General features: G+C 49.3%; 3 protein-coding genes and 1 long non-coding RNA gene across 5 annotated transcripts in view; 1 reads left to right on the plus strand and 3 right to left on the minus strand.

Moving 5' to 3' along the window:
• The window catches only part of RPA1 (replication protein A1), a 33,570-nt gene extending 32,141 nt beyond the window's left edge, over positions 1-1,429 (minus strand). Inside the window, exon 1 of the mRNA XM_083587678.1 lies at positions 1,275-1,429. Coding sequence (XP_083443804.1) covers positions 1,275-1,307 — 33 coding nt within the window. The 5' untranslated portion in view covers positions 1,308-1,429. The remainder of the gene's footprint in view (positions 1-1,274) is intronic.
• A 465-nt stretch (positions 1,430-1,894) lies between these two features.
• Positions 1,895-15,274, minus strand: LOC310750224. Its single transcript, XR_014541990.1, has 4 exons — positions 14,706-15,274; positions 3,644-3,848; positions 2,006-2,095; positions 1,895-1,974 (listed from the first exon to the last, which is right to left on the minus strand). It is a non-coding gene; the product is annotated as an uncharacterized lncRNA (long non-coding RNA).
• Positions 1,941-15,639, plus strand: SMYD4 (SET and MYND domain containing 4). 2 transcript variants are annotated; one of them, XM_083587600.1, is made up of 12 exons: positions 1,941-2,072; positions 2,787-2,854; positions 3,628-3,767; positions 4,457-4,601; positions 6,803-6,892; positions 7,598-8,729; positions 10,008-10,190; positions 11,400-11,575; positions 12,531-12,666; positions 13,202-13,318; positions 14,389-14,512; positions 15,291-15,639. In XM_083587600.1, the coding sequence occupies exons 2-12, from the start codon at positions 2,852-2,854 to the stop codon at positions 15,463-15,465; spliced, it is 2,421 nt and encodes an 806-aa protein (XP_083443726.1). In that variant the 5' UTR covers positions 1,941-2,072; positions 2,787-2,851; the 3' UTR covers positions 15,466-15,639. The 2 variants fall into 2 exon arrangements, with proteins under 2 accessions (XP_083443726.1, XP_083443727.1); XM_083587601.1 differs by lacking the exon at positions 2,787-2,854 and having other exon boundaries at positions 1,959-2,072.
• A 927-nt stretch (positions 15,640-16,566) lies between these two features.
• SERPINF1 (serpin family F member 1) overlaps positions 16,567-24,138 on the minus strand; it is a 42,111-nt gene continuing 34,539 nt past the window's right edge. Inside the window, exons 3-9 of the mRNA XM_083587875.1 lie at positions 22,030-22,124; positions 21,462-21,654; positions 21,220-21,375; positions 20,459-20,662; positions 20,077-20,219; positions 17,845-18,055; positions 16,567-16,980 (exon numbers count right to left, since the gene is read on the minus strand). Of these exons, the coding sequence (XP_083444001.1) occupies positions 16,724-16,980; positions 17,845-18,055; positions 20,077-20,219; positions 20,459-20,662; positions 21,220-21,375; positions 21,462-21,654; positions 22,030-22,116 (1,251 nt within the window). The 5' untranslated portion in view covers positions 22,117-22,124 and the 3' untranslated portion in view covers positions 16,567-16,723. The remainder of the gene's footprint in view (positions 16,981-17,844; positions 18,056-20,076; positions 20,220-20,458; positions 20,663-21,219; positions 21,376-21,461; positions 21,655-22,029; positions 22,125-24,138) is intronic.

Below are 24,138 nucleotides of genomic sequence, written 5' to 3' on the forward strand. Positions count from 1 at the left end.
CAGAATACAGTTTGTACAGCATCATTAATATATCACGGACATGTCACAAAAGGGGAGGGGTTAAGCTTGGCAAACATGTCCAGACAAGTCCTTGGTACAAGATTAGCATAAGCAGACATGTCAGGGCAAGACTCAGGTATAAGATTAGCATAGACAAACATGTCTTAAGTACCCACCACCCAAAAGTACAATAGAAGTTCCTTTGCATGTCTGGAGCCTGAGGAAAGTCAGGTGATGAGATTTGGCATCCTTTGGCTAACAATGAGCCCAGCAATTGTCACCTCTGGGAACTTCCTGGAGTCCTTTTTCAAGGGGAAAATAGCTTTGGAATGGAGGAAACTGGGAAAGGTGATGATTTTATATTATTTTTAAAGCTAGGTAACTTCCCTGAGCTGTCAAGTTGAAAGGATGCATTCAGGCATAATATTTGTAATATTTAACTTTAAAGATGTGCCCCCCCCCCGTAATTTCCGTAACACTCTGGAGCAGCTCTCCCTTGAAGGCTGCCAGGGTTGGAGGGGGCAAGGCAGGTGGAAAGAGCCATTGCCTGATGCTGGCCAGATGGAAAGTCTCTCTCCCCTTGCAGTTCATATTGATGCAAATAAGTGTGTGGATACACAGGCATTCTTCAGTAGCCAGACTGTTCTGTACTTTAAAAAATGGTTTCTGATGTTTTTATTGTGGCTGCAGACCACCCTGGCAGGGTAACATACAATAGGCACCTGCACACATAAAGTGCCTACGATTTAGGGATTACAGTGGTACCTCGGGTTAAGATCTTAATTCGTTCCAGAGGTCCGTTCTTAACCTGAAACTGTTCTTAACCCGAGGTACCACTTTAGCTAATGGGGCCTCCTGCTGCCGCGCGATTTCTGTTCTCATCCTGAAGCAAAGTTCTTAACCCGAGGCAATATTTCTGGGTTAGCAGAGTCTGTAACCTGAAGCGTATGTAACCCGAGGTACCACTGTATATGCAAGTATGTAAAATGGAAAACATACACGTATAAGCAAACTTATGTAACCAATTGTAAGTTATGCACGTTCTTGCATACACACACACACGTGTGTACTTTCGTGTATTCCCGAACTGGATTTCTAACCACGTGCAAATACATGAATACTACTTGCAAAGTCGCCAGAAAAGCGCTAGGAGTCATTAAGTTGGCGGCTCCCGCTCTCCTCAGCCTCACTAAAAAAAGCCACGGCAGAGAAAGCGGGAGCGCGTGCGCGCGAGCATGTGCAGAGTGCGGCCCCCTCCCCGCCTCCCCTCTCACCGCGATGGCCCCCTCGCTGAGCCGCGCCGACATCCTGGCCTCCTCTTTTTCCTCGCCGACAGCGCTTCTGAGGAGAGCGGGGCGGGGGCGGAGCCGGCCTCCTCGTCCCGCGCGCGCGAGGCAGCCGCCGCCGCCGCCTTTCCCTCCGTCACGTGCTGCTGCCGCGGAGGCGCCATTGGCCGAGGGGAGCCTGGTGAGGGCGGAAGGCGGGCCCCGGAGCCGCCTCCCCGCTTCACCGCCGGCGGCGCCGCAGCCGCGCCGGGCCCTCCTCTCGCTTTCGCGCCTTTTCGCGCTGAGGTGGAAAACAACGGGAGGAGGAAAGGCGCGCAGATTCCCGCGCGGGCACCTTTGGTGGTCGGGGCGGCGGGGGCGAGAAGACTGAGGGGGGCACCGAACAGCCGCCCCCCGCTCTTTATTGGTGCGGTGTTATTGCCGCCATTGCTGCTATTGTTGTTGTTGTTGTTATTGTTGTTGTTATTATTATTATTATTATTATTATTATTATTATTATTATTATTATCCTCGCTCAAGTAGCATGACGGGGTTGTGTCTAAGTTTTAGTCGGACTAGACCCCTTCTCTGACAGGCGAGGGGCCAAGAGATTTCTCTGCCGCAGCTGTAATCCGCCTTGAGCCTCTCTCGGGGAAAGGCGGGTACGAGAAGCAAGAGCGGGTGGTTAGGGAACTGGGTACAACAATTGCTGTTCTTCTCCTCCCCTCCTTTTGCAGCACTGCTATTATAGTTCTATTATCAGTATACTTACAACTTACTACTCAACCTTCACCTGCAGGTTCCAGGGTGAGTCACAACAGTTTAAAATTCTGAATTAAAAAGAATGAAAAAAACACTGCAATCACAATGCTAGGCTGGGTATTAAGTGTATGAATATTTGTGAGGGTGGGTAGAGAGAAAGAGACCAATGTTCAGTTCTGGCTACCCCCATTTAAGAAGGATATTGAGAAGTAGGAACAAAGGTGACCAAGATGGCAAAGGGTCTTGAGACCAAGCCTGATGAGGAACAGTTGAAGGAGCTGGGGATGTTTAGCCTGGAAAACAGGAGATAGAGCCATCTTCAAATATCTCAAGGGCTGTCGCATGGAAGAGGAACATGCCTGCTTGCTTCTGCTCCAGAGGGTAGGACTCGAACCCATGGCTTCAAGTTGCAAGAAAGGAGATTGCGACTCAACATCAGGAAGGGATGTTCAAAGTGGAATAGTCCCCGTCAGAAGGTGGTGGACTCTCTTTCATTGGAGGTTTTTTAAGCAGAGGTCGGAAGGCCTTCTGTCATAGATGTGTTGACTGAGATTTCTGCATTGCAGGGGGTTGGACTAGATGACCCTCGGGGACCTTTCCAACTGTACAGTCCTATGGTCCTATCTCAAGTGCCAAATGCCAGGGGGAAGGGGTGGTTTCAGCATAGGATGAAAGCTCTGGGGATGGAATTTCTAGTTCTTTTTGGAGCAGTACCATTATTGCTGTCATCGTCCTTGTCCTGCTTCTTCTTCCCTCCAGGGTGGCAAGCACCATACTCACCTGCCCCAGCTTTACCTTCACAACAACCCTGTGAAATAGGCTGCATGGTAGGTGTGGGGGATATCTTTGGAGGGGGCAGGGATATCTGTAGATGTCATCACAGCCCCTGGCCGCAAAGCCATGCTGACTGCTGGAGCCAAGAAGAATTGGGAGCCCAAAGGCATTTGAAGGGAGAGCCACAGCAGGTTCCTCATCCCTGGTTAGCACCCAGAAGCACACCCTCATATGTCTTTGATGCAAGAGATTTTTTTTAAATGCCCAATTTATTAGATTATGTATTTTTGTCAATATTAGAGTATGTATTTTTGTGTTTTTATACTGTATTGTAAACCGCCCTGTGATCCTTTGATGAAGGATAATTTTAATAAACTACTACTACTACTACTACTACTACTACTACTACTACTAATTTTCCACCTGCTCTGGTCTAAATTCACCCTCTGTTAAATCAGGTATCTTCAACTTTTTCAAGCCCAGGACCCACTTTTAACACAAATGTGCCTTTGGGGCACTTTTCCTAATCTTTTACCATATATTTGCATTGTAGTAGTGCTATTGTTTTAACCTACCATTGCAGAGGCTTGCACTAGATGACCCTTGGGGCATAGCTGTCAATGTTTCCCCTTTTTTAAGGGAAATTCCCTTATTCCGAATAGGATTCCTCGCAAGAAAAGGGAAAAGTTGACAGCTATGCCTTGGGGTCCCTTCCAACTCTACAGTTATGTGATTCCCACCAGCTGAACACCAGTGCATTATCAAATAGTTGTAGATTGTATAGCCTCTGAATGGTTAATCAAAATTTGGATGGATTTGTTTCTAGCTTATCATGGACTTACCTGTGGAAAAATGGAAGCTTTACATTAGCCAGAAACTGACTTCACTGCAGCCATTATTGAAGGAACAACTTTGTCACTCCATGTCGCTCAGGGACAGCTTTCTTCTTTCCTTGACCCTTTTTCAGTAAGTAACTTTGTATATTTGAGTGATGTGTGTGAATATTTTGCTGAGAAGCCTGCATGCTGTTCCTCTGCAGTTCGGCTTCTGAAAAAAACCAAAAACGTTGAGCTAGCTGCTTGACAATGATGAAATTTAATAACATCGTTAATTTGTGATTGTTATGCAGTGCCACGCCATTCATTTCTCGGAGGGGAGCATGTTGCAAATAATGACAGCGAATCGTGGACAGAAAAGGCAGTAATGGCCACCAACCTAGATGGCTCTAAAGAAGATTAGACAAATGCATGGAGAGCACTATCAATGGCTGGTAGCTATGATGGCTATGCTCTGCTTTCACAGCTGGGGGTAACAATACTTCTGAATACCAGCTGCTCAAATCAAAGCAGGGAAGAGTTGCTCTTGTGCTCAATTCCTGCTTGCAGCTTTCCCACAAGCCAGTGTGAGAACAGGATGCTGGACTAAATGGGCCCCCTTTGGTTCTTCTTATGTTCTTGCATTAGATTATAACAGCCAATACCAATTGTATTTGCTGCCTGATATGTATTCCTGTTTGCAGAGGGGCACACAAACTAATGCCATTCCTGCTCTCATTTCCTGTTTTGACAGAATTCTGTGACATCTCTAGCGCTGACTCTCTGCACACCTGTCTCAAATCTCTCCCCCTGTCTCTTGCTCTTTTCTCCCTCTTGTAGTCCTGAAGATGAAGAGTATTTGCTCAGGCTGTCCAGGTACTATTGTGTGAAGAAAGATCCTAAGATGACTCTGTCCTGCAAGGAGGAGGGGAACAAATGGTTTCGAAAAAAGGAGTATAGAACAGCAGCAGTACTCTATTCCAGGGTAAAGACCTGAGAGTGGATGAGGGCGCTCAACACCTATTTATTTATTTATTTATTTATTTATTTATTTATTTATTTTGTTGATTTTTATCCCCCTCCCCTTTTCACTCAGAGCACCCTCAGCGAAGTTTGCAGTATAACACGAATAATGCAAAAATGGGACACAGGTGGCTGGATTAAACCACAGAGCCTAGGACTTGCCGATCAGAAGGTCGGCGGTTTGAATCCCCACGACGGGGTGAACTCCCGTTGCTCGGTCCCTGCTCCTGCCAACCTAGCAGTTCGAAAGCACGTCAAAGTGCAAGTAGATAAATAGGTACCGCTCCGGCGGGAAGGTAAACGGCGTTTCCGTGTGCTGCTCTAGTTCGCCAGAAGCGGCTTAGTCCTGCTGGCCACATGACCCGGAAGCTGTACGCTGGCTCCCTCGGCCAATAAAGCGAGATGAGCGCTGCAACCCCAGAGTCGGCCACGACTGGACCTCATGGTCAGGAGTCCCTTTACCTTTAATGCAAAAATACACTGAAATCCATCTACCATATTTTTCCATGTATGACACCCTCATCTATGAGACGACCCCTATTTTTTTGAACCCCAAATTAAGAAATCAATATTTTAAACACCAGAGAACAACTTTGATATTTCATTAAATATTCAAAGCACTGGGGGTGGGGTGCACACACGGGCACCAGCCCAAGCCAGCTACATGAGATGGACAGTGGCTTTGGCGGTTCCGGCAGCTTCTTCACAGCAGCTGCAGGAAGTTGAATGGTGTTTTTTTTAACCCCTGTGCATTCACCGTCCCTGTATAAGATGACCCCCAATTTTTAACTTCTTTTTTTCTTTCAAAAAACATCATCTTATATACAGAAAAAAACGGTAATCTAATATATATTTTGCAAAGTTGTCAGCATTTGGACACCTCTTTAAGATAGGTAAAGTTAAAGGGACCCCTGACCATGAGGTCCAGTCGTGGCTGACTGGGGTTGCGGCGCTCATCTTGCTTTATTGGCCAAGGGAGCCGGCGTACAGCTTCCGGGTCATATGGCCAGCATGACTAAGCCGCTTCTGGCGAACCAGAGCAGCACACGGAAACGCCGTTTGCCTTCCCGCTGGAGCGGTACCTATTTATCTACTTCCGCTTGGCGTGTTTTCGAACTGCTAGGTGGGCAGGAGCAGGGACCGAGCAACGGGAGCTCAGCCCGTCGTGGGGATTCAAACCGCCGACCTTCTTATCGGCAAGTCCTAGGCTCAGTGGTTTAACCCACAGTGCCAATTTTGCATGGCTGTTCCTGAGATCAAGGAGCATGTTTTTGTCTTGCATTTGGGTAGAACTGGATGCCCTTTTGAATCAAGATGCTGGACTGAACCTTTCAAAATGGAATTTAGCTCAGTCTTCTTACATGGTCATTTCTGAGATCAAGGAGCAGGTTTTCATCTGTGTTTGGAATCAATTGGATGGTCTTTGGATAGCAGACTGAAGCTTTCAGCACTTCACTGATTTTAACTACTGATTTCAAAACTGCTTTGCTTTTTTTGTTCTCTTAGAAATCCTGAGCAGTGCCACGTATGAGACTGCTAGTATGTTAAAAAAGCTAAACCACAGCAGAGCAAAAGCTATAGCTGGGAGACTAAAAGCCATCAAAGGGGTGTGTGAGAGAGAAAGCCTGGGAGTGAGAAGCCATAAAAAGGATGGGCCAGGCAAATCCCAACATAGGGCAGGGAGTTCAGCATTTTGGGCACTGCCACAGAGAAGGCCCCCATCAAAGTCTTTTCCACTCATAAGAGAGATGGGTGTGTGTGTGTGTGTGAGTGTGTGTGTGTGTGTGTGTAGTGGTTAAGAGCAGTAGACTCGTAATCTGGTGAACTGGGTTCGCATCTCCGCTCCTCCACATGCGGCTGCTAGGTGACCTTGGGCTAGTCACACTTCTCTGAAATCTCTCAGCCTCCCTCACCTCAGAGTGTTTGTTGTGGGGGAGGAAGGGAAAGGAGAATGTTAGCCGCTTTGAGACTCCTTTGGGTAGTGATAAAGCGGGATATCAAATCCAAACTCTTCTCCTTCTCTTTTGAAGGCACACCAGTGCATTTTGCCTCTGCAGTTAGCTGTGTCCTGTGGCTGAACTGAGGTTCCAGCCAGAAACTTCCCAGCTCTTGCCCTTTAGCCACTCTACTTATTTTGGCCTCCTCTTTCTCTGATCTTTCCAGGCACTGTCCCACGCAGAAGCCGGCAGCCCAGAAATGGCAGTGTGTTATGCCAACCACTCGGCAGCTCTTTTCCACCTGGGTCAGTTTGAGGTGAGTTGGGGCCAACCAAGCATCACATTGTCCAAAGCCATTGTTTCCAGTTGGAGGCCTGGCAGTCAGAAAGTCACATGCCCCCAGAAGCATTTGTGTGTCTGTGTGTATAGTGCAAGCACTGCAATATCTAGGGCTCCCCCACCTTTGGGGAATCCGGGTTATCGCTTAGAGTTAGAGCATTGCATTCTTGCATTCCGACAGTCCCAGGTTCAACCCTGGCTTTTCCAAGAAGGGCTTCTTCTGCGTGAGCCTCTGTCAGTCAGTGTAGATTTTACTGAGCTAGATGGCCCAATATTCTCACTCAGCATAATGTAGCTTCCTGTGTTTCTAACATGGTAATGCACTCTCTGATTCTAAAGATTGTAAAATAGCTCTCACTGCTTATTGTGCCTGACTGAGATTAACTGCAGGATAGTGGTTTCCTGTAAGTAGAAAGGTGAAAGCTTGGGGGAGCAGGGGTGTGGGAAGTATCATTAACGTGTAAGCACTTCTGGGAAAAGCCATTTACAACACAAAGAGAACCTTGCACGGTATACATGGCACTTGTAACTAGCAAGCTGGCAAGTGGTGGGGCAGATGAGGACCTAGTTGTAGCTGTAAATGTAATAAGAAAGTTGAGCAACAGAATAAGCAGAGCTTAGGACATTGTAGTATCCACAACCCCCTTTTCAAGCTTTCAGAAAACCTTTATTTTCTCCGCAGGTTTGTTTGGAGGACATTAAGAGGGCACAGGGAGGGGGCTACCCAGAAGAACTGCTCCCCAAGCTGTTGCTGCGGAAGGCCAACTGCCTCCTTTCTCTAGGTCGATTTCAGGAGGTGACAGAAGCCCTAGACAGCATGGAGGAGAAAATGTCTGCAGTCCAGAGTCTGGAAGCTGCCAGCCATCATGTGCTGCTTAGTAAATTCAACCAGCTGAAACTCAAAGCCTGCAAAGGGAAGAGTGGTTCAGTCTGTCAGCCTGCTGTGTCTGACAGGATCCAGAAGGATTTGGAGCCCTGGGAGGAGAGCAGTAGGATTTCATGTGCCTCTGCATCAGTGAGCTTAAACTTCTCTGCGTGCAAAGGGCGCCATTTAGTTGCCGCCAAGGATATCCTTCCTGGTGAAATCTTAGTGAGGGAAGAGGCCTTTGTAAGCGTGCTATGCCCCGGGGAAAGCCTCTTGCTTCAAGGCAGTGCAGAGGCCATGTTGAATGGGCAGCCAGCTAACGAAGATCTTCACTGCCACCATTGCTTGAAGCAGCTGCTGTCACCTGTTCCCTGCCAGGGGTGCAGCTATGCCAAGTACTGCAGCCATGCCTGTGCCCAGCTGGCATGGAGGACCTACCACAGCAGAGAGTGCTCCTACGGGGGACTGCTTCTGACATTGGGAGTGTTCTGCCATGTCGCCTTAAGATCGGTTCTGGTGGCAGGCTTTGCAGAGGTTAGCACTTTAATAAAGCAGTCACACACAGAGGAAGTGGTGACAGAACCTGTTGCTGAAGCACCAGCTCCCAGTGTGGTTGTAGAAGAGAACTCTGCCTCCTCCATTCCTGGCTGTGATGCTGATGGGCGGTACAGCAGTTCCTACCAAGCCATCTTCTGCCTTTTGCCACACACTGAAAAGCACAGCCTTGAGCTCAGGCTTCTCTGCAGCCTGAGCGTTGCTGCCTTGTGCAAGATGCTTGGAGAAGCTGGTCTGGAGGCTTTCATTTCAGGGAAGAGCACACCTGAAGACCAGGGAGGACCAGAAGCTGGCAAAGCATGTCCTGAGTGGGAAGTCCCAGGGGAGGCCATGCTGAGGCACATGCTGCAGCTGCAGTGCAATGCGCAGGCAGTGTCTGCACTCCACGTGTCAGGTGAGTACACATGGGATTGCTCTTTCTCATGCTTGGACTCCCTAGAGGAGATGGGCAGAGTGTGTGATACATGAGGAAGCACTTTTAAGAACTGGAAGCTGTAAAGGCCTCCAGATTCTTCCGGCTGGGTTCTCTCCTTCACTGCTGAAGGCAGTAAATGCCTCTGAATACCAGTTACCATTCACATTATACATTTCATTGGTAGTGAGAGATATTGGAGGGCAGGGTGTGGTTGGTTGGCTGCAATGGGGTTTGTTTGCATTTGTGAGGAGGGGAGGGCTTGTTGGGTCAGGAAGCCAGATTGATTTGTATGCTGCTGATGGATTCTTTTTGTCCTGTTGGGCTATGAATGTGATTAAGGGGAGCCATACCAGGGTCAACGCATCCTCTTCTATTTATCCCCTTGTCAGTTTCAGTTTATTGGTTAGCTTTTCTAGGAAGGGCCTATTCTCAGCCAGGTGCCACCCATTGTTGACTGAAGCAGGGTTCGCTCAGGAGTTGGCTTCTTTGGGTGGGTTGTGTATTTCTTGTAGGAAGGCAATGTGTGGTTTCATGGTGTTTACTTACAAGTTGGTGCGTTATCTTTTGATCAGGTTTCCCAGTCCCCTCACATTTAGTGTAATTGCTTTTAAGCTAGCCATTTTGTTTGTCTATTTTACAGGATGATTCTCTGCTAACCTGTCTGGGTTGTCCTGTGTTTCTCACCTTATATTGGCTATTGAACCTAATGTGCTGATATATAGTGTGGGGGAAGAGCAGGGGTTAGTGTTAGGAATGGGCTGAAGATTGGGAGGGTAGGTTATAGAGAGTAATCTTTATGTAATTATATAGGTGTTTGTTTGGGGTAGCTTAGACCATTTGGCTCCCAGCCAGTTGGTCCTGTGTCTCATCTGGGATGAATGGCCTTATTTGAGAACAGGCTGTCCCCCCTTTCACTTGCAATAGGGGTGGGTCAGTGAGATGGTGCCAAGCGCCTTTGTGGCACCTGTGTTGGGTGTAAAATTTATAAAGAATGTTGTCCGCTGGTGGGGCTGGGGGCTCTGTGTGGCCTCCCTGGTTGTCGTCCCCCCACCAGTGGTGGTGGCAGTGTTGACACGGGGACCAGCCAGGTCCAGGACCTGCCAACCCCCAACCCCCGGTTGGTGCTGGCGATCCTCAGGTGCTCCACTCAGCCATGGTGCTCTCACCATCTTGCCTTGTTGGATGTCCAGCCAGCCTCTTCTGATGTTCTTATGGATTCCTCTTGTCCCTAAAGGCCTCATTGTCACTTTCACTCAGGGGCTGAAAATGGGCCAGTGACTAGCAGCAAACAGGTGCGTGTGGCCACAGCTCTCTACCCCGTGGTCAGCCTCCTGAACCACTCCTGTGAGCCAAACACCAGTGTGACTTTCAGCAGCAGAACCGCAGAGGTCAGAGCTTTGCAGTCAATCCCAAGAGGGCAGGAGATTCTCCACTGCTATGGTGAGTAACTGCTATCATTTGGCTGAGGAGGGGGCCAGGTGAACTGATGCCTGGAAACCCTGTCACACTTCTCTCAAGAGAAGCCAGAATGTACCAGTGGCGTAGGTCTTGGGATCTTATCTTTGCTTGTACGTCCTCCCTTTCCCTTTTCTCCCTCCTTGACTGAAAACGGGGCTTAAGGGCCTCATCCCTGCAGATCAGCCTCATTAGTTTCTTGGTGATGCTGAAGAAGTTCTGGGGAGCTGCTCTCAAATTCCTCAGGATGCTGGAATTTGGAAAACAATTTCTCTGCTTCTTTTCAACATTTCAACATGCTTTTTGTCAAAACGATTACAGCTGAGTTCTACAATTTTATCATTTTTATTTCAATTACTGTATTTGAGATTGAAAGTGAATTTGAGAACCCAGCCAACTGATGAGCGAGATATAAATTTTTAAGTAGTTAGCACAATATCGCATTTCTGGGTGACCTGAGTGCATGGAATTTTTCCAGCTCAAGAAAGCTCAGGCCAGAGTGAAAGGTGCACACAGGAAGGCACCAAAAGAGCCACGCTCTTGAAAGTGTCCAATTATTCATTTCAGTTATTTATATCCCACCTTTTCATGATACAAATCATACCAAACAACAAAAAGCCTTAAGGTCCCCCCTGAGGTGGCCTTCGCCTGCCTCTTGCTCTCTCCTGGAATCCTCCCCGTAGGCGAGTTGATAGTGGATGAGGACCCCATGGGACAGAGAAGGGGGAAAGTGTTTGTGCCTGTTCAGGGCCAAACTCAGGGGAAATAAGCTTTCTGGTTTTGCAGTGGGAGATGGCATGCTGTTGGTCAAGATGTCAGCCTCACCTCTCCAAATCTGTTTTACAACCTTTTAAAAAAATGAGCGTGCTTATTTCCTTTAAAAGCCATCCATTAAACATTAAATTGAATGAAGGCAGTGTTCTAACTCTTTCATATGTTTTTTAATGGCCATCAACCTGCCCACGTTACTGGGAGGGGCAAGACCTGAGAGCTCGAATAACATTGGGATTGCTGGCAAGTCTGCTTGTTTCTGGCAAAGCAAAGGTGGCAGGAGGAAGCTGGACTCAGAACCACAGAAAAGCGTGGTGCGGGAGCAGTGGCTTTGATCTGCTTTTGCAAGCACCCCACACTCCAGATCAGTTTCCCCTTGTGGCTGTGGCTCCTGTGGCTATTCTTTGTGTCCTCTCTCAACAGGGCCTCACAGGTGCAGGATGGGGGCTGCCGAAAGGCGTAAGCGGCTCCTTTCTCAGTATTTCTTTGAATGTTGCTGTCTGCCCTGCTTGGAGGAGCTGCAGCCCAACTCAGGAAAGATAGCATCCTCCCAAGGCGGTCTCTTCTATTGCCCTGCCTGCCACAAGCCCATGCAGCAGGTAATGCTCTGACAGGGTTGCTTCTGCAGTATTGAATGGGGCAGCTGCATCTTTGACGGGGGGGGCAGGGCACAGCCCTCCAGTTTACAAGCTGAGGACATTCTCCGCTTATGATAGTGAAGAACGTAAGAGCAGCCCTTCTGCATCAAGTCACAGGCCTCTCCAGGCAGGCATTCTGTTCCCATGAGCCAGCATGAAGGCAAACAGGCCTTTCCCACTGTCATTCCCCACCAATTGGCACCTAGACATGGAAGAGGCATAGTATGGCCATTGCAGCTTCTGGACACCAGTCCACACTGTGGTGTGCTTGCCTGGTGGTTTTAGCCTTCCTCGCATCCCTTTGCTTTCCCCTTTCATGATATAACTAAAGGAATATTTGAAAAGGAATTTCTCCACACATAGTTGTGGAACTCACTCCCAGAAGAGGCAGTGATTGCTGCCAACTTGGATGGCTTTAAAACAGGATCAGACACATTCATGGAGAAGGAGATGGCTATTGATGGCTGCTAGCCAGAATGGCTGTGTTTTGCTGCTACTGCTGGAAGCAGTAAAGGCCTCTGAACAATTGCAGTTGGTTGGTTGATTTTTTTAATTCATTAAATTTTTATACTGCCCTCCTGGGAAAAACAAGTGGGGGGAGTTGCTGTTGCACTCAGGTCCTGATAGCAGGCTTCTTGCTGAGTTGGCTGTTGTGAGCAGGAGGATGTGCTACTTGGGGCCCCTTTGGCCTGATCCAGTTACGGTGCCCTTCTAAATGTTTTTCATTGTGAGAGTAACGCTCATGTCATTTGCTGCAAAGACACTCAAACCGGTTTTTGCATAAATTGGGCTGGATCTGTGCCTGAGTCTGTTTATGGGGTGCCCTTTTCCCCCAAGCACCACCTGGCTCAGGGGTGTGATGGATGAGGCTCTGTAATGTGATACAAACAGGGAGCTGTCCGCTGGGTTTTTCCAGGGTGCAGAGGGTTTGCTCCATTGCTCCAGTGGGGCCTGCGAAGTACGAGTTCATGAGGATCACTTCCAGCATCAGCTCTGTGACCTTCGACTGCAGTCCGAGGCAGCCTTGGAGCTTCTGCAGTGTGGCCACCCAGGTGAGCATCTTCTGCAACAAGTGTCTGTGCTGCTGCTTCCTCACTGACCAGTTGGCACAAGTAGAAATGACCTTGCCTAGGATGTCGTGTTCCTGATGACCACATGGGGGCAGCATTGTTGTATTCAGGCTGTTCCCTCTTAAGGAGCCGCCTTTTGGGAAATTCTGAAGGGGAGAGGCCAGATAAAGTGTGAGGCTTAAAAACACCCAAGAAACTCAGGCAGGGCCTCTCCCTCTAGAAGAGTCGGGTAGGAACCAGGAAGCCCTGGGTTTAGCTACTTAAACGTTTCTGCCATGCCTTTCTGCAGCATTATGAGCCACTCAAGGCTTCTCACAGCAAATCGGCCCTTAATAACATGAAAAGCAAAAGGTGACACTTTTATCTGTCTCGACAGCAAACCTCCACAGCCGCACATATGCAAAACAATACAGAGATCTTAATAGAAATCTGCCCCACAGGCCTCTTGTGAATATGGCCAAGGCTGTCATGTGTCCATCTCACAATTGCATTGGGCCTGGGCTTCTTGAATTTCCAGATCAGTCGATGGAGCTGCTTCTGAAATGCAGGTTGGATGCCAAGAGATTCCTCTCTCCAGCGCACTTGATGGTGGGAGAGATTGAGGATCGCCTGGCGCAGGCCTGCGTCACCCTGGGTAAGGTGCTCTTTTAAACTAAGGGGGGGAAACCCTTTTTGGCTCTGCCAGCCAGAGCCTTATCTGGCCCCACCCCTGCAGACCAACTTTGATGCAGGGGGTGTGCGTGCATGGAGCAACCTACCTGCTAATCACATGATGTAATTATGATAACAGATGAGTGACAGGTAACCTGTCCGGCCCAACTGTCAAAATCCCAAGTGCTCCGCTGGCTGTCAGGCCCTTGGGAATCCCAAGCAATGCGCTTTGCAATCCCTGTGCAGGCAATACAGCCTGCTTCAGCTCTCCTGCCCACCAGCTGATCTTGACTGCATATATCCCTAGCACATCCCCCACAGCATTCATTGTCTTTCTAAACCGAAAAGGCCCAAATGCACCAACCTTTCCTTGTAAAAATGGTGTGCCAGCTTTTTCATCATTTTGTCCTCTTTTGAGGACACCCTTTGCCAGCTCTCTGATATCCTTTCTTGAATCAGGGTGACCGGAACTCTGTACACTATGTTTATTCCAAGTTTGGTTGCAACAAATAATTACATAAGGCATTACGATAAGTGCAGTTTTATTTTCAGCCACTTCCCCAACATCCTCCAGCATGCAATCTGCCTTTTTTTGACACAATCAGACTCTGAATTATCCTTGTCCTTGAGCTAACCACGGTGACCCCAAGCCCTGCCAGGTAAGATCCCCTAAGTCTGCATACATGGGGTTAGGGGTGGGTTTGTTTGTCTGTCTGCTTGTTTTCTCCAATATGCATCACTTTGCACTGATATTTGGCAGTTTGCACTTGAGTAATAAGTTTGCATGATTGATTGATTTTGCAAGGTTCATATAATCTTAAAATGGGAGCTTGGCATCAGGGCTTTGATGATAACAGCCCATGAGATAATACGTACGTGCATACAGGCAACCACCATTGCTTAGAGCTAGAGCCCTCCGTAATCCGTAAATAGATAGCATTTAAGATAATGAGAGCATGAAGCAGTAGCTGTGAGGAGGCTAAGGAAGCACTGTGGCGCCCAGTAAAATGATTCCCACATTATTTCTCCTACCTCGCTCCCAACCTTTCCCAGGGAAGTGGCAGGAAGCAGCAGGGCATCTACGCAGCAGCATCCAGACTGTGGAAGCCCATTACGGCCCCTCCAGCATAGAAGCAGGCCAGGAGCTCTTCAAACTGGCACAAGTCCTCTTCAATGGGTAAGTGCCCCTCCCCCGCTCCCTATGGTGGCTCACAAGGCACATGCTTCCGCATAGCAGTGGACAGGAGCAGCGTGCTTTTCAGAAGGGGCTTTTCAGCGCTGGCCTAGGGAAAGCAGCTGAAGGGTTCACACAGAGGAGTTTTGTGGCCCACCCTGCATCCCCTTAGGGGCTGTGGAGAAAATGGACTTACCTGTGTCATAGGATTGGGAGGCATGTCTTGGGGTTACCTCATCTGACCCCTGCCTCTATTCAAGGCAGAAAGTCCTGTTCTGGAAGTGTCCGCAAGAGCCAACTTTTCACTGGAACCCTCCAAAAGGAGCCTGAGCACTTTGCTGTGTTACTCAAGGGCTGAATCACATGGGAAGTTAATTGTATGTTAAGAACATGCGTATATTTTTAATGTAAATAGCAGCTGCTAAGCCTGGAAGCCATGTGGAGGGGGAGGTTTAGTTCCCCCCCCCCTCTCTCCCCCTCCCTGCCACGGTCAGGATGAATTGCTTTTCAGAGAGATTTTTGTCCAGATTGTGGACAAATTGCTGTTACATAACACAAAGTTCTTCCTAATAATTAACTCCCCAGAACCTCCATCCCTATTTTTTGCTGCCTCCTCATCCTTCCTGAGGCCTCCTGCTCTCCCTCCCTTCAGCCTCTCCTCCTTCTGGACTCTTCTTCATCTTGGGTGGCTGAGATTAGGTCCAGAGCTCAGCTTGGGGTTCTGTTGAGGGGAGGGAGCCATTGCTGCAGCCCTTTCAAGAATGCCTCCTTCTGTGGCCAGGCGTGCTGTACCAGAAGCCCTGCACACCATCCAGGAGGCTGAGAATGTTTTGTCCAGGCACTTTGGCCCCCAGAGTACCCAGCTGCAAGAGCTGCAAGAGATGAAAGCCTGCCTGGAGGAGTTGCTCAGAGGAGGCGGAGCCTCTGTTGCCAGTGCAAGACCCAAGATGTCGTAAGTGAGAAACATGCAGGCCGCCCGGTTAGGCTGCTGTTTGGTACCCTTGGCGGGGATGAAGACACCTGAATGATGGGAAGGACACACCCTTTGTACTCTGGGCAGCCAGAGGCAGGGAGCAAATCATGTGATATTGGCAAACTTCATTAAACTTCCCCAAAGGCTTGAAAAACCATTCCTGCCTCTGCCCACTTGTTCCAAGGAGGACATAGAAAGTTGCCTTTTGCCAAGTCAGACTTTTGGGCCAACAAACCCAGGATGGTCTCATCTCATAGGCAGGATCCCAGGTGGAGAAGGGTTTTTCCCACTGGGAGATGGTTGGGCTGGACCTTTCCCATGCAAAACATGCTCTCTTCACCACTGAAGCAGCAATCCTTTGCCATGAAATTTTCCTCAGTGCATTGAAGGTGGCTGCCATCAAATACATGCTTTGGGAGGGGCAGATGTATCTGTGTCTCGGGGGGGAGTGGGGTCCTCAACTCACAGGATTGAGAGGTACCTGTTGGTTCATACAGGTGCATACACACAGGTCAGAGCCCCTCCAGAGGTACAGGCAGGACTGCTGGAAGGCAACCCCCTCCCCCAAAGCACACACAAGATTCTCTGGATCCCTGGGGAGTAGGGTATTGCCTAGTGGTGAGAACATTGTGCTGGACACTGGGAAGGAAAAACGGGGAACAGAGGTAACTTTTCTCTGCTATCTCTTCCATCCTTCTCAATAATTCTTTCTCCCCTGGTACAGTGGTGCCCCGCAAGACGAATGCCTCGCAAGACGGAAAACCCGCTAGACGAAAGGGTTTTCCGTTTTGGAGGTGCTTCGCAAAACGAATTTCCTATGGGCTTGCTTCGCAAGACGAAAATGTCTTGCGAGTTCCTGCGGGGTTTTTTTCCTTCCCCCCCCCCTTTTTCCCAAGCCGCTAAGCTGCTTATCAGCTGATCCGCTAAGCCCGCTAATAGCGCTAAGCCGCTAATGGGCTTGCTTCGCAAGACGAAAAAACCGCAAGACGAAGAGACTCGCAGAATGGATTCTTTTCGTCTTGCGAGGCACCACTGTATGCTTTCTCTGTCACCAACAAGATAATGAACTACAAGACCCACACAGTTGTTCTTGGGGCATGTTTATTGCAGCACGTAAGCATAAACAGTTGTGGGCACAGCAAGAGTGCAACAGGGCAGTCGGGCCCCACCTACCTACCCCCAACCCATTTCCTCCCCGATGACCACAGGCTGTTCTGATGGGGGTTTTTGGGGGGGGGAGTCTAAGCACTCCGAGGGTCCAGAATTTTCCCAATAAAAAGGAGAGTGCCTGTGTCATTGTCCCGAAGCACAAACAGGAAGGGTCTGTCCAGGTGGTAGTCTATGGCGAAGTTCAGGGGTCCGGTCATCTCTGGAGCAGACACAGGGCGTGCGCCGTCTTCTCTGAGCTCAAGGACTACTTTGTGCTGTGCGTGGGTGAGCTTGACAGGCTTCACAGCGATCTTGCTGAAGTCGGGAGTCGAGAAGAGTGCCTGGAGCCCTGTGAGGAAGGAGGATGTCTCATTAGCTGGGGGGAGAACTGACCAGGGGTGCAGCCAAGCTGCGTCTCCTGGGCTCCTAGCCAAAAAGAAGAGGACAACACTGACAAACTAGGGAGAGTTGGCCAGCAAGGAAGATTGGTGCTGACATGGCTGGACCAAGGCAGTGCATGGGAAAAGAGGAGGCTGCTTTATCCCAAGACCATAAGTCCACTGAGCTCAGCTTGGTCTGGGCAGGACTCGCACTAACGCTCCAGGGTTTCAGGCAGGGAGTCCATCCAGGTATCTGAAGCTGAGACCTTCAGTATGCAGGACGGGGGCTCCACCATAGAGCTGTGGCCCTCAGTGCACAGTCCAGTTGGCTGGAAGTTACATGAGTGATACTAGACCTCTCGCCATCCAGTAAACTAAAAACTGGCACCAAGGGTCACATTGCTTCCTGCAGTTGCCCTATGGCTGCCACAAGTGCAGTTTACTTGTTCAGAAGATTAGACTGGTTCACTGGAAGAGTAGAGGAAGCAGCCTTAGACCAAGCCATCTAGCTCAGCAGTGTCTGCACTGACTGGAAGGGAAACAGCCCACCTGGAGACTCCACAAATTGAACCTGAGGCCCTTCTTCAGGCAAAGCATGTGCCTCTTATCCTGCCCATCCCCAACGTGGACAGAGTCTCTTTGTGTCCATTAGCTTTGGCAACTAGGAATGGCCTTCCATGTTCAAAGGCAGCCAGTGAAAAAATAAGGGAAGGGACGGGGCTTGTAACCTTCAGTGCTTCATCCACCCTGCTGGGTGTATCTATTTTGCCAAGTGCAGCACTGCACTGACGCTCTCACCCCACCTCAGCTGCAGAACTGGGCTGGGTACATACGCATTTCCTGGAGTGTGCTGGCAAGGTTCGTCTCAGAGGTCATCTTGAGCTGGGGTAGGCTCAGCACCGCCTGGACGGTCTTCAGCTGCCTGTCTATGTCATGAATGAACTCGGAGGTGAGGCTCTCTTCAATCAGCGTCATGTTTTGGGTCACACTCTGGGGCAGGAAGAACATGATGCTGACACTTCCTGCCAGGGGCAGCTGAGCAATCTAGAAATGGGAGCCGGAGAAAGTGAAAGGTGTTAGGTGCTGACATTTCAAAAGAGTTCCTCCATCTGTGCTCCTTGCAGGGCTTTGACCCACTCGCTCAGCCCAGGACCCCCCCCCCCCAAAAAGAACGTTGCAGAGTGAGCTGTCTGCCCCACTGTTACAAAGGTAATTAATTTCCCTCTGTTCATTCATGTCTTAGCCATCATAGATGGCTTGAGAAATGTTGCCACGGCCCAGGGGATCCCGTTTGTTCCCAGCCTGTGGAAAGAAGCTTATGCTCCAGAGGAGGATTTTTGGATGTGTTTGTCACTGGGACTATGGGTGCAGCTCTTTGGGAAGCAAAAGGGGGAGTTGTTGACTGAGCCGGGGCAACAGTCGTAGGCAGGTGGAAACTGGGGTCTTGGGATGTTTAGAAGGCTTGAATCCTGCCTACACACATATTTGCACACACACACATATATCCATGGGGCATTTGTACCTGCAACACTTAAGAACACCCTTCATTCTCTATTGCAGCAGCTGGCTAGGGTCCTACCACTTGAAGAGAGGCACTTTTGAAAATGAAAGAGATGACCCAATCAAAGTTGTTCTCAGTGCATAAGCTGCAGTTTACAATCCCTTCTTTTTCATCCCCAGCTTCCAAGTTTAGCTTGCAAATGTGTTGCAGAAATTGACGTACAGTGGTACCTCGGGTTAAGTACTTAATTCGTTCCAGAGGTCCGTACTTAACCTGAAGCTGTTCTTAACCTGAAACACCACTTTAGTTAATGGGGCCTCCTGCTGCCGCCACGCAGAGCACGATTTCTGTTCTCATCCTGAAGCAATGTTCTTAGCTCGAGGTACTATTTCTGGGCTAGCGGAATCTGTAATCTGAAGCGTATGTAACCTGAGGTACCACTGTACTTGCAAAATTTGCAATTCTTCATGAACCAAAATAACCCCATCTTATGTAGCCTAGTTCTCCTGGGCTTCAGCCCAAACAAGCAATGGATTGTGCTGCTCTCTGACTTGGACCTCTGAGAGAAGCCACAGGGTGGGAGGGACTGCTCCAGGTGTGTGAATGAGTTGCCAACCTGCAAGGAACTGGGGAATCTTTGCTGGCCAGTTTTAGCTTATAGCAGGGCAGAGCCACCCATGGAGGTACATCATTGGCACACATTTATATTTCAATAGCATATCCATGCAGAGGTTCAAATCCATCCTCAGGGTTCCATGTGTGATCTTGGGCAGATGGCAATATCTGGCCGCTTCTCAGTGGCAGCGTGGCTAAACAGGAATGGCTTCTTGGGAAGAAGGGGACAAGGGCAAATAACAAATCTGGGCCACTGAAAGTGCAACAATTAATGTTGTTGTCTGTCTTGAGAGACAAAGGAATGTGCCTTCAGAGGCGAAGTCAAACCACTAGCAGCACCGAAGTGACTTCCCTGGGGAGCAAGTCTGGGCAGTATATGGAGGTCCTGGGCTGCCCAGAAGACAAGATGCCTCTCTCAGCCTCATTTATGTGGTCCAAAGGAAAGCAGAGCAATACGTTTGGCGGCAGGAGTTCCTGGAAGGAGACCTACAAAGCGCCATCCAACTATCTTAAGGATTCCACTCTGGACTTGTGTAGGGTTGACTCCTGAGCCTTTTCTTCTCCTGAAAATATCCCACAAGGCAGTGGAGGTTTAGGACCAGAATTTTCCTTCTAGATAGACTGCCTTCCCAAGTTGACAAACCCCACTTGCTCCTCACCTCTCTATGGCACGTGCTGAAACTGCCTTCTTGGCCATTGGACCCACTATTGCTCTCGCCTCCTCTATCCGCCAGAGCCTGTCTTCACATGCAGGGGAAGTCCCTAACTCACTGAGGGTTTGAGACGCTTTGGCTACCCTCACCTAGTTTAGCTGGCCAAATGAAGCTGTTCCCTTCTTGTCACCAATTTAGTGATGAGAGGGAGCAACTGGTGAAGGAAGGCCTGCCTGCCCTTATACTGTGAAGCAGGCAGGGAGACCCTTTCTGCAGGGTCTGCTCCCTGTACTGACCTTGCAGTTGAGCTCAGAGTCAAAGCCGTACTTGAGGATGGCTTTGGGATCTGACATCATGGGCACTTTCACCGTCCGGCCCTCATCCAGGTGGAAGTCCTGCAGCTTAGTCAGCCTGGTGTCAAACCTGGTGACCCACTGCCCTGTTGTTAGAGAAGGTGAAGAAATGTTATTGAGTTCCTAACTCCCTCCTCCTTCGAAAAGCTTCAGCTGGAACAGGGACTCCCCCCGGGGAGAAGCAGAAGACACAGCCCAGCCTTCACCCTCCTCTGTGATCCTAACCTCAAGGAATTTGAGACACCTCTTGTCACCCCAAGGTGCCCGCCACTGGACCTTACCTTCTCCTTTCCTTGAGCACCTCTCTCGGCATGTCTCCCCTTACCTTTGAAATAGGCTGCCCCAAGGAGCAGGATGCTAATTCCAGCAGGGATCTCGCCAAAGAACCTCGTGACCTTCCCGCCAGTCCGCTGCTGCACCCAGTTGTTGATCTCTTGCAGGTCTGCCCGGGCGTTTCCACTCAGCACTCTGGGGCGGACTCCATAGGCCTTGTCCAGCTCATTCACAAACCCAATTTTCATTTTCAGCCCTAGGGGAGTGGGAAGGGGTGAGACCAGAAAGCTCCCATCCTGCTCAGTACTTGGAGGTGATGTCTTAACAGCCTGTACTCATGCAGCCACAGATGTGGAGGCAGCCCAAGGTGACCTGGTCCAGCCTACTTGTATAGAGCCACTTGCCCAGAGGCAGCCAATGAAAAAACCCTTCCAGGCACTAAATCTGAAGTAACTTTAGCAGTTCTCAACAGGAACTGGTCCGTAGAAAACAGTGAGAATCGTGCAGAAGGCAGGCGTTAATTCTGCCTTGGACTTTGAGGCTGGGCTGGTGCTCACTGGCTCCAAACAGCCTGGGTCAAATTGCTCATGAGACTGACAGACTTTTTTATAGAGGGGCTAGGTTAGGTGGCGCCTGCTGCCCAAATATCCAATCCTACCAAGGCAAATGGGTACATCCTACAAGTACGGATGGTTTGATTTGGGGACCAGGAATTCCTGCTTACTGGACCATGTTCCCCGTGGCCGCTCACTCTGCCTTGGGGTGCCTCCTTGCCATCCCCTGTGACATGGGGAGCAGGGTCACAAGGTTTACTTCTCTCCATGATGAGGCGGAAGACGCTCTTCAGGCCTTTGGAGGGAGCCGCCATGGTGGTCAGGAGCTCCTTGTATGTGCTGTGGATCCCGGCCTTGTCAAGCATGTCGTAGAACAGAGCACGAGAGATTATACCTTCGGTCCGTTCTCCTGCCCCTGCGAACCACAAAGAAAAAGGCCTGTGAAATTCGCCTTCCTGGGATGGGTGATGTTAGGAAAGGATGGAACAGAAATAAGCTCACCAAGGGAAATGCCAGAGAGAGCAGTGGCGATGCTGAAGGGGGAGAGCAGGACGTTGGCGCTGGGAGCCTGGCTGGATTGCTGGCGGTACAGGTCATAGCCAAAGTTGGAGACAGCAGCTGCTAGCTTGTTGAGAGGGCTCTTGAAAAAGGGGTCCTCCTCCTCAGTTCCCTCTGTGTTGTCGGGTTCAGGATCCTGTGAAAGGCAAAATTTGCTTGCTCAGAATTGTCCCGTCCCTAAGACTCCTTCCATTTGTCTGAATGCCTTAAAGAGAGCCTTCGCCGCCGCCACGCCCTCCAGATGTTTTGGACAAGGGTTGATGGGAGCTGTAGTCTAAAACATCTGGAGGGCATCAGGTTAACAGAGGCCGCTGTAGAAACATCCTAGGGACTTCTCAAAGTACAAAAGCGAGAAGGCAGCATATGGGTTTTCATCCCCAGCTTGCCATGGGCTAGGTTATGCAGCCCGTCCCTGCCCCTTTTTTCTAGTTTTTAAACAAAAGGGGACATGAAGAATCCCTCAGGGGTCGTGTTCACTATTTTGGGAGGAGCCCTGAAGCCTCAGACAGACCTGTGGGCTGCTCCTGGTACCAGAGTCCTGGCTTCTGCAGGAGATGGCTAGGAGTCCCAGCCACAGAAGAACCACCAGATGTCGCATGGCGGGGCCTGGAGAGGAAAGAACGAACAAGTTTAACTGCTGTCCCCCTCAGCCTTCTCTCTGTAGCTGGAGCTGCAAATACAGGACAGAGCACTGAGGCAGGAACTCATTTCCCAGGACTTTCATTTAAAACAAACCAACAAAACTTCACTTCCTGTTTCATTAAAGAGAAGACTGCAGTGGGCATTGGCTTTGGTACTTGCTGATGTCTTACTAACTGCCCTGCTCCCATGAGCCAGCAGAAGCAATAAAGCTACAAGTAATATTTACTATTTCCACCCCCCCTTGTGAATATTCCAAGCAAGAAACAATGGAAGAACCACAGCTCAAGTCCAATGCTTGTCACGGTCCTAAACATGAATCAAAACCTTGAGCTTTTAACTTTGCCCCAGTAGCAAAGCTGAGTATTCCTCAGGAAAGACTTCCCTATAACTTCTAATAATTTGTGCAATAACTCCAGACCAGCAATTCCTTGGACTGCCACAGGCACCCATTTCTCCCATCGTGAGTCCTTCAGTCCTAATGGGACAAATGGACTGGGGCAGCCGAAGCAGACCTCTTGTTTTGCACGGTTCTGGCATGAATCCATCACTTGTGTTTGCAGGGGATAGACTTAGATAATGCCGCATCCAGTCCAAAGGGTAGCCTGCAACCTCAGCAGACACCAAAGCCATGTCCCTGAAAGCTGGCGCCACAAGGGCTATGTGGAAATAGTAGTTAGGTCTTTAAAAGGCTACAATTAAAGGGAAGGCAGCCAAATCACCAGGATGGCACAAAAGTTTCAAATTACTGCAGATCTAGAGTGACCATGTCTCAAGCACACTATTCTCCCCATTTGTGATTCCCAGCAACTGGTATGGAGAGGCATTTGCTATTTCCAATAGTGGAGGCAGAATTGTGGAGGCACAATTCCATTGTGGCTAGCAGCCATCAATAGCCCTCTCCTCTGTGGATTTCTCTAATCCTCTTTTAAAGCCATCCAGGTTCATGGCCATCCCTGCCTTCAGGAGCGAGTTCCACAGAGAAGGGTTTTCTTTCCTCTGCTCTGAATCTTCCAACATTCAGCCTAAGCCACAAGTTCTAGTCTTATGAGAGAGAGAAACTTCTCTCTACCCATTTTCTCCACACCATGCTTGGTTTTAGACACCTCTATCCAGTCTCTTCTTAGCTGCCTTTCCCAAACGTTGCCCTTTCCTGAACCTTTTCCAGCTCTCCAATATCCCTTTCTAGTTTGTTTGACGGACTACTGTATTTTAATATTTTCTTGGAAGCCGCCCAGAGTGGCTGGGGAAACGCAGCTATATGGGCGCGGTATAAATAAATTGTTGTTGTTGTTATGAAGCGACCAGAACTGGACACATATTCCAAATGCAGCCACACCATAGATTTTTATAATGGCATTATGTCATTGGCAGTTTTATTCTCAGTCCCTTCCCTAATTGTGCGAGGTGACCAGAGAAGAACGAGAGAGAGAGAGAGAGAGAGAGAGAGAGAGAGAGAGAGAGAGATTGTGTGTGTGTGTGTGTGTGTGTGTGTGTGTGTGTGTGTGTGTGTTATGCCTTATTTAGATGCAAATGGCTATTGGCATGTTGGTCGTAACCCCATTCCACACTGGGGAAGAGGGCCTCAAAAGGGAGATGATCATGCTCCAGCTTGATCACCATTGCCAGGCTGAGAATTTCCACATTTGCCAAAAACCTATGCTGAAACTTTGCTTGCTTGCTTGCTTGCTTGCTTGCTTGCTTGAGTGGGCCTAGACATCTGGATCCCATTAGCACAAAACTTAAGCACACAGCCAAAATGAGAAAAATAAGAGCTACTACTTTAGCCAACATTGGGTGGTTCCTGGGACAGGGTGGTCCACCCCCCCCCCCTTTGTAAGTTGCTTCTATGAAGGAGAAGAATCTAGACTCTGAACCTCTCTCTCCCCCCCCACACACACACCAGAGGCACCTGAGGCAAGAGAAAAGGAGCTGTCAGATGAGGTGGTGGGTGATCTCTGCCATCTGCAAGTCTGAAATA

This window comes from Podarcis filfolensis (assembly GCF_964270895.1).
Source record: "Podarcis filfolensis genome assembly, chromosome: 15".
Lineage (NCBI taxonomy): Eukaryota > Metazoa > Chordata > Lepidosauria > Squamata > Lacertidae > Podarcis > Podarcis filfolensis.